Here is a 9565-nt window from a genome sequence, read left to right as displayed (position 1 = left end):
TGCAACACACACACACACAGTCACAATCGACATCCAGTCACATTTTTCAGTTAAGTATAGAAGACTTTTAGGTGACACAACTCATCTGTGGCAACCAAGCTAATGGAAGCTTTTTACACTTTGTAATAGGCCTATGTCTATCTTGTTTTTCACTGGCTAACTGATAAAAACTTGAACAGTTCTGCCAAAAATATTAGGACTGGAATGATTTGTGATCATTTAGTATACTGTCAATAATAAAAGTGTTTACAGAAGTGTAGTTAATCCTTACTGTTTTCCCGTATGTTTCAGTTACACTATAGTGTTTTGCTAAAGCGATGCGGCTAACAGCAGCTAGCTGATAAAGCTTTACTTGAGCTAATTTAATTAGCAGAAACTAGCACTAACCTTACTGCTTGTTTGATTGCTATCTATACTAAAGTTTAGCATTTTATGTATAACCTGCCCAACAAAGCCAAAAAATATTAACTACATACATGATCAAGACTGAGACTGATTTTTGTGCTTCTCTCTAGCTGGTTAGCTAGCTAGCTAGCTAGCTGCCTAAGTGGCCTCATCTAAAGCTTATGTTCTTCGGCTGAATTTGAAAAATCAGTTTTAATGCTTCAACACCTGAGTAATTGAGTTCACAAAACAGCAGCAGTTGAATCTAATTATAATGGAAAAAAGTAACACCAGAGAAACTACAGCTGCTTAAAGCTAACTATCAGAACTTAGCCAACTGTCTAGACTCTCGACTCCAGTTACATCTGTGTTGTTTTTATTCAACCAAACAACCTTTAATCTACATAGTATATTTATTTAATTTAAAATGAATGTATGAACCCATCCCATTAGTTCAACTGAGTGAAAAAGCTACAGCAAATGCATCGATTAATTTACTTAGGCTAGTAGATGCTGTGTTTTCCTTTTAGGCTTAAACCACAAGTCACCATTAAATTAACAGCTTAAAAAAGTTTCCTAAATTAAATATCTCTTGCAGTGCTTCATAAGTCTCTGTTTCTCTAAGTTAATACTCTACTGCCTTTGCCAAACCCACCATATTTATTTGCACACAACCATTTTTCTAGCGGGCCTCTTTGCTGTCAGTTGTCGTCATGTCACCAAAAGATTTCTATTCTTAAGTGTTTCTTAAACATATCAATTACTAAAAAGTTTTATTATTATTATTATTATTATTATTTTCCGCTATAGTTCTGTACAATTTTCAGAGAGAGTGGCTACCTTTACCTTGTAGAAAGAGTAAAATTGCAGAGTTGCATTGTGCCGGCTATCAACAACAAAGATTTCAAGTCAGTCTCTGAAAAGTCTGGTTTCAGCGTATTGAAAAAAATCTTCTTCTTTTCACAAATTGTTGAAAAAAAAGAAAACCAATTTCTCCTGATGTCTTCACGTTATGATAATGTCTTTACAGCACCTGTACAATGAGAGCGTTTAAGCAGGACTTTGTTTCCCAAAACCACCCTAACAGCAACGTACCGATCAGCGGACACCTTTGGTTCTAAAACGGTCAGTTCTGGACCAAAACATGAAATAAGGCAATCTTATATTTGTTTAAGCTGTTTTGTGGCCATAGACCTGATGAGGAGAAAAAAAAACAACAATACAAATTTAGGTGTCTACTGGTATAGATGGTTTTGGGATTTGGTCCAAGGCTTTTTCTCTTTTAAGCTCGGCCCAGGATATGAGCCCCATTGCCCCAAACAACCCCAGCCCCCAACTATATTTTATAATTCCTAAAGTATTTAAACAGATTAATTAGTCAAGATATACGGTAAGCCCTTTACCTGAACTGATTCTACCCTTGTGTTTATAACAGTCCAAACATCTATTACCCGGGTCTCAGGGGGCCTTCCAGAAAAGCTAACTAGCGTAGCTTGTAACTAGCCAGAAGCTTGTTTTACTACAGAACTGGTTAATTTTAAAAATATAATGTCTGCTTTCAAAACCACAATCCCTACAAGGGAACAATCTCATTGTACTCATTCCTGTCTCTTCGAGCTCCTGCCATCATGAGCGCTCCCTCCAGGCCGCCCATGCTGGAACCAAGTCCTGCGTAGCCCTTGTGCCCTCCTCCAGCCAGGTCCTGGCACTTCATGGCATCATGGGAAGACACAATAATCCCGCTACTTGCAGATGGGGAGTTTGGGCTCCCCGCCCCCCTCCTATGTTGCTCCGGTGTGGGAGCAGGTGCTCTGATCCCGCTGCTCCCAGTGCCAACGCTACCCTCAGCGCCACCGCCTCGCCTTTTAAGTGGCGGACCCCAGAGGAAGGCGTGCGCAGGCCTGTAGTGCTGGCGGGCGTAGCGGAGCAGCCGCCGTCGGGTTGCTGGCAGGCGGATGGTGTAGACGTAGTACTCCAAGACGCTGTGCTGCATGTTCGGGAGGGTGTTGTGACACAGTGATTCCTCCAGGAAGAGGCGAACCAGCGGCGCCTTAAAGGCCTCGTAGCCGAGCTCGCCCAGGGACTTCAGGATGCGAGTGATCCGCAGGTAGTTGTGGTGGGATCTTAAAATCAAAGCAAGGGGAGCCCATTTTAACACATTTGCATACATAAAAAATCCAAACAAAGCAGAATGCAACAGCTACAGGAACGGATTAGCTTAAACTTGTGGAGTACGGCTGGCAGTTTGGGTCAGACTGAGGTCAGATTAGGTTCTCGCTACGGCTCCAGAGTTTATTTGGGATCAAACAAGGGGTCAACCACACTATGGTTTGAATTTAATGGAACAAATGCTCCACCAAAAGATGATTGAGTTTGCAGCGTCCAATAATCAGTTACGCTGATGTAAAGTCAACAGAGAGTTATAAAATTATAAAAATTGTTTCTGATGGTTAACTTGGAGGAAGCTAGAAACCACAGTTCACCAGATAAGCCTTTGCACATTTTAAATGGGATATTAAAAGCAAGACAAGGGAATAAAACTTAATTGAGCAGCTGTTTTTTTCATGTGGTTGTGGATTAATTGCATCTGTTAGGATCAGATGCAGAACGTTTAGGGAAGGTTTGTAACTTGAGGAATTCGTAGTAACAGCACTGCGGTCGAGCTTTTAAAAAAGTACAAACTGTAAATAGAGCAGTCAGGTGTTCTTTGGCAAGAAAACACGATGAGTTCTCTCTCAGGCCATGAAAGCATCAAAATGGGATGTGAAAGGGAAAAAAATTGTCCCCCTTAAATTACCCTTTCACCATCTGTTTGTTGACTTAAAACACGCTGTTTCACATTTGGCTGCTGATAGAGAAACAGATAAATTGCGCAGGATTTAGAATGATTGCTGAAGGACACAAAAGCAGCGGCATGGACAACACAGGGACGTGTTCACACAAATGCTGTCTGGCCAAGCTTCTGCATGGTGTTCTTTTATTATTATTATTTGTATGTGTGTGTTTGTGTGTGCTTACTCGTTAAGGTGCTGGAAGCGCTCCTGCCAGTTGGAAGCCCGAGCGACGTTACCGCTCTTATCCAGCAGTTTGATTCCGTAGAAGTCCAACATCAGGGAATAGGCCGCCAGAAATCTCCGCTTGGCTTCCCGAGTACTTTGGAATTCCTGACGGGATTCAACACAACAGATTAGGAGGTGCTGTTCAACATAACCTTCCAGTTCGGACGACCAGATGGTAATCAGATGGAGCATGAGGACGTAAAAACCACAGGCAAAAACTCTCTGATCACCCAAACCACATCTGAATTTGGGCAAAACACACACATTTGGTCCCATTAACAACGGGTGAATGAGCTTCAAAGCGAATCACAGCACAACTGACTCATAAGCCGTACAAATACACTCAGGACATAAACATTTTATTGTGGAAACTCAAGAAGACATCGATATTTCTTACAGTGAGATCAGGGAATGTGCCACTATTTGAATGCAATACCCTACAGTACCAATTTAACATGTTACGGTTCATGTCATCACTCAGTCACGAACACTTGCAAAGAGGAAGTGCAAAACCGACATACAAAACATTAACACTTTTGTATTTTGCTGTTTTTAGAGCTCATTGGGGTTTTCCAGAGTGGTAGGCTTGGCCGCACAGAGCTTTGCCGTTACGCTAGCTGTTTTTTTTTTTAAATTATTATTTTTTTTTTACTGTTGCGCCCTACCTGCCATGAATTGTAGAGCACGTGAACTGCTAATGCTGCTTCACTGTCTGTTGTCTGTCAGAAAGAAAATCATCCCAACGTTTCACGATTGGCTTCCATCAGTAGTAACTCAAAGTTCAGCTCTAATACGGCTAAAAGCCACCGGTAAATACTAATATATGACATTTAAATGAGTAAAACTAAACTAAACTAAGGACGTGGGAGCAGATTGACTTAGGTCAGTGGTTCCCAAAGTGGGGAGCGAGGAGCTATTGTAGGGGGGGCCGTGGCGGTTAACTGCTGCATAGCATGGCGGCTTGTGAGAGGGTTCCCAGCTAAACGTACAGCAGAAGATGAGTCTTCATCAGTTCAAAACACAAAAAGCAAAGAAAAGAAAATACGACGGGGCATATATCACCTTTGGTTTCACTAGTACAACGGTGGGTAATGAGGAGAGACCAGAGTGTGTCTAAAGCTAGCTTCTGACAGTCTGAGAAAGCACATCCAGAGCTTGGGGACAAATAAAGTGCTTTGAATTGAATTGAATTGAATTGAATAAGGACAAGCCACTTGATTCCTTCAGAAAAAAAAACTAAACAAACAAACTGCCGTGCACAAGAGAATCTCCTCATAAAAGCTGCATCTGTGTCTTCAAATGCTCAACTCGCCTCATATAAAGTTGCTCAGTGGAAAAAAACGCACACAAACAGAAGAATTAATACTTCCCTCTGCTGTCGATACGGCCTCAACAATGGTTGGTGAAGCAGCAGCAAGCTAAAAGCAATACCTCTATCAAAGAATACAATCAAAGGACCACTTTAAACTGCAGGTGGATGAAACTACTGTCTGCAACACAGACACTGTACGTTATCAGTTCACTGATAACGTACAACACATATGTATATCCATGCTGAACTGAGGGTGGGGGGCCTTGCAGAAAAACTTTGGGAGCAACTGACTTGCGTTGACCGGGCTCAACGCTGCTACCTGACAGGACAAAAGCTCTGCTGCAGGTGAAAGGAGCAGTTTCCTAAAGCAGGCCAAACCCTGATTAACGGTAAAAACGTATATGTTACTCACTTTGATCTCATCCTGAGTCAGTTCATGTGCGTAGAAGTTGAGCCCTTGTTCTCTCAATGGGAACAGCCTGAAACGCAGAAAAAAGAAACCAAATAAAAATGATAAGTCATAGCATACCAACTCTAGAAAATGTGGATTTTGCCACATGTGACAGTAGAATGGATGGAGCTGGAAAAGGAGAGCTACTCAGTTATATAAGGAGTTGGAAACTATTTCCCAAAGCCAAAAGCACAAGAGCAAAAGTGGAGAATGAACCGTGTGTTTCTCGGCTCAAATGCTCGCTGCTTAATTAACATTCATTTCTATGGATGAACTACAGGTTTATGCTGAAAACCGTTATTTCCTGACAGCATGAAACCTGTTCCTGGATGCTACAGTATGAGCTAAAGTTAGCTTATTGGATTTGGGTTCGAGGACTACTCGAAACTAAGACTAAGACAGCTGGACACGTTGGGTTTTCTTGAGTTAGGAGTTTAAGGTTTTTATTAGGAACATCTATAGTTGGTGAGCTTGATGTCTTGACAGGATGATTGGAACTTCCTTTAAATGGTTATTTTAAAAGAATCAGCCAGCAACATGCTGGAGGAACGTTATTTCCAGAGCGCTAAAATTAGCTTAATTAGCCCAGTAGTTGCAGCTGTCAGCAACCTGAAAACAAAACTGGAAAAAGGTAGAAGTTTCAGGTGGCCACCACCCACAGATGTGCCGAATAGAAAACTCCACACTAGTCTTATAGGACTGAAGAAGCTGCATGGATGAGTGGTGGAGCATCTTCAGGAAACTCTACAAGTCCAGTTGCATTTGACCTTTACCGACATATAGGTCTACACTGAAATGCACTAATAACAGAGTAACTTTTATCAGTGTCTTTTATATGAAAACATCAGCTGATAAGTCGATGTCCTCTTTCCTGAGACATTAGACCGTCGACAGGATGATTGGAACTCTGATTAAAAAGTTATTATAAAAAGAATCTGCAGGAAACAATAAAAAGTTAATCATTAATCTCCCAGCCAAGTAGCTGCGGCTGACACATTTCCGTCAGCAACCTAGAAACAAAGCTGGGAAAACTAGATTTGTCGGGACGTTAACAGAAGCATGTGAGTTTCAGGTGTCCCAAATAAAACCCTGAACTCCCCTGTACCAGACTTTTAGAACTGAACAAGCCACTCAAATGAAACGTCTTCAACAAACTCTACAAGTCCAGTCGCATTTGCCTCAGCTTGTTTTGATTTTTTTGGGATATAAGACGACCTGGGGAAACCTTCACATACGGTCAGCTTCAAACCCATTCTTCCAAAACAGTACACCTCATATTAATTTTATCTCTGTTGACGCTTGCTTGGCATCTGGACAGAAGACTAAGCTTCGTCACGCCACGGCGTCTACCGCACACGGTCTTCAGACAGACAGCTGAAATGTCTCACCACTGAATGTAGGTGTGATTGTGCTCCAGTTTGTCATAGTCGCCTCTCCACTTGGAGAGTATCTCCTCGATGTAGATGCCTGAGAAGAGACAGAGGCTAATTAGCTACCACACGCATTTCTAGTGTGTGTGTGTGTGTGTGTGTGTGTGTGTGCAAGCACGTTTAAACAATGGATCACTCGACTAATCTGCTGGGCTTTTCCCATCAAACATGACCTTTAGCCAAACAAAACTCTCCCGAGCCCAGAGCTAATATCACTGCTCTCCAGCGTTCAGAGGTCTGCAGGCTTAGTGTGTTTGTGTGTGTGTGTGTTTGTGTGAGTGTGTGTGATCTCACCATCAGGAACCAGAGGGATCTTGTTCAGGTAGAAGCGCAGGTTGCGGTACTCGTTGGGCTGCCGGGACTTTTTAAAGTTCTTCACAGGAACAGATCAGAGAGATCACACAAGTTTAGCGTGAGTTCGTGTGAAAGCAATGCATAGTGGAAGTGTGCACGTGTATGTGTGTGTGTGTGTGTGTGTGCATGTACCGGATAGCTGTGACGGTATTTGTAGAGGTCCCTGGCGGCGTAGAAACTCCTCTTCATCTTTGGAGCAGACTCCGGGGAGTCACTCAGCTGAGAGAGGAAGTAAGAAAAAGAAATTAAAGAAGAAACAACATGAATGACAGTTTCTTTTTTCTTTTTTTCTTTTTTCTGTCCTCTTTAGAGAGACTCAGTTCAAACGCAGGTCGGAAATAAAATAAATAAATAAATAAAATAAAGCACTCTTGTTTGAACAGATGCAGCGTAGCGCTCCTCTGCCATTCAGCTGAATTAAAAGGATTGACTTTGCTTTTGAGGTCGAGGGCTGTCATCATCCATTTCTCTCCAGCAAAGGAGGACAATTCACATCAGTGCTCCTACGCCAGAAACTAGACCTGATTCTCGAATACAATCAAACACAATGTGGGTCACACGGATCAGAAGGGCTGGCAGCGTTACACCGGGCCTCCTCCACATTGATTCATCTTTGGTGTGATTTACAAATTAAGCTTACTGTGCTTTCAAAGTATGACAATTTAAAATAAAATCAGCAAAGAAATTAAATAATAAAAACAAAAGTCTGGTTTACAGAGACTCCTCAAAACTCCTGAAACCTGCTTTTTAAAAAATGCAATTGTGGTTAAATTAAATATTTTCTTTTTCTAATATGTGCTAGGGTTAATTATTTTATCTTTAATAATTAAATTAATTCATCACACCACATCCCCATGCATGTTTGCAGGACTGTCATCACCACACAGCTGTATGACAGCAGAATACTGTCTGTACCTGATCAGGTTACAATAATGCATGCTGCTTTAAACACACAGTATGATCATACCAGTGTTGCATGACATTAGCATATTTTTGAATGAAGTTTAGCCGGACGCCCTCTCTCTCTCTCTGTTGCCCTCTCCGTGTCCTGGCCCTGTCGATACTACGCGGTGCCGGTGGCGCACATGTGTTACCCGCCGGACGCATCCTACCTGCGGGGACGTGTCTCCGGAGTGTCCCGCGGCCCGCTCGCTCTCCGCCGGGCTGACGGAGTCGGAGATCCCGCTGTCATCCTCCGCAGCCGCCGGCGGCTCGTCGCTCTCGGAGTCCGATCCCCACGTCGAGTCGCATTCCTCCACGGTGCTCGGCTCCTTGAAACGCCAGCTGCCCACCAGGTTTCCCATTTAAAAGAACATACACCTGCCACCCTCTCTTTTATTTTATTTTTTACTGTTTCTCGTCTTTGTACACTCACACACAATGCTACATAATGATGCACACAGCCTCGGTTTGTGGCGTGTAGAGCGACGGGATCACGCTGAAACCTCGGAGCGCAGCGTTTAAATGGCAGCGAAGGGGAATTTCCACATCAGCGACGATGATGCGTGTTTCGGTATGGGAGGTGATTAGTGCCGCAGAGAGTCTTAAAGCTGCAAACCATGGACTGTATAATGGACGGACGTCATGACAGCTGAAACCAAAGCATGTTAGTGGATGGGACTTGGGCCAAACTAAAACAACTAAAGTACACATCAAATAATTATTTTTCAAGCATGGTTTCTGTCATTTTAGGTAGTGTATATAATGCTGATGTACGTTCAAGTGTCCATTTCTACGACAAGTTTCGTTTTAGTTATTTGGTGCTATGAAAACAGGACGTCACATCATGATGATTGACAGTTGCCATTAACGACAAGTCTCGTAGGAACGTTGAGAGCAGAAAACAAAATTAAATAAAAATAAATAATAAGAATTTAACCCTTGACTGTCCCGCAATGGGGAAATTGCCCGTATCCCCAGGATACTAGTGTCGTCCATATTTGTACAGTTCGTGATACAAACCTTCTGGCATACTAGAGATATAAATCATCAGTTTCAAGCAAACTGTAAATGTATGGTTATAGCATGATTCAAAGACAGATAACTGAAAACATATTTAGCTGATTGTGAAATCAAGGATATTGGTAAAGTTTTATCAATAAAATCTCACTCTTGTTGTAGTGAATCGATTGAAAGTAGTTCACCTTTTCTTCCCTGTACCAGGACCTGTTATGTACAGTCTTAATTACATAGAAGTAAAAATGTAAATTGTTAAAGAATTTAAAATCTGACTCTTGTGTGGCGTGAAATGGACTTTAAAAATTATCGTATTCAAAAAAATGATTCACTCATCATGTTATTTTTGGCCTTTTTAGTAAAGCAACAATGAGTCGAGTTTCTGTATGGAAGGTGATTAGTGCCACAGAGCAGCATGAGGAAGTCTTACATGGTTGTCTTTCACGATCTTTATATTTCATCTATATCTGTTTTTCACGAACTATATCTCTCACTATCTGACTGAAACAATCTTTCGCTATTAAATATTCCTAACCAAACATCTCAGTCTTCACCATCCCGCTGACATCTATGCACTACTCTTCTTTTCCCTGTTTCTGCGTGGCATTAATCACCTCCT

The 9565-nt window shown here is 42.0% G+C and overlaps 1 protein-coding gene across 1 annotated transcript; it reads right to left on the bottom strand.

Annotated features, from left to right (window-relative positions):
• Positions 1 to 1844: 1844 nt before the first annotated feature.
• ogfrl1 (opioid growth factor receptor-like 1) lies at positions 1845 to 8553 on the bottom strand. The gene is made up of 7 exons (XM_084561810.1): positions 8103 to 8553; positions 7123 to 7209; positions 6931 to 7009; positions 6595 to 6673; positions 5168 to 5234; positions 3403 to 3548; positions 1845 to 2507 (listed from the first exon to the last, which is right to left on the bottom strand). The coding sequence occupies exons 1-7, from the start codon at positions 8292 to 8294 to the stop codon at positions 1958 to 1960; spliced, it is 1200 nt and encodes a 399-aa protein (XP_084417936.1). The 5' UTR covers positions 8295 to 8553; the 3' UTR covers positions 1845 to 1957.
• Positions 8554 to 9565: the final 1012 nt, after the last annotated feature.

Source organism: Chelon labrosus, assembly GCF_963514085.1.
Source record: "Chelon labrosus genome assembly, chromosome: 15".
Lineage (NCBI taxonomy): Eukaryota > Metazoa > Chordata > Actinopteri > Mugiliformes > Mugilidae > Chelon > Chelon labrosus.
Note: the sequence above shows the minus strand (reverse complement) of the source record. Positions and strands in the feature narration are given on the sequence as shown.

Coding starts and splice junctions, on each gene's coding strand:
- ogfrl1 (XM_084561810.1), bottom strand. CDS start 8,294: ATGGGAAACCTGGTGGGCAGCTGGCGTTTCAAGGAGCCGAGCACCGTG. Junction 7,210..8,102: donor CCGGAGACACGTCCCCGCAG/GTAGGATGCGTC, acceptor TTCCTCTCTCAG/CTGAGTGACTCCCCGGAGTC. Junction 7,010..7,122: donor AATACCGTCACAGCTATCCG/GTACATGCACAC, acceptor GTTCCTGTGAAG/AACTTTAAAAAGTCCCGGCA.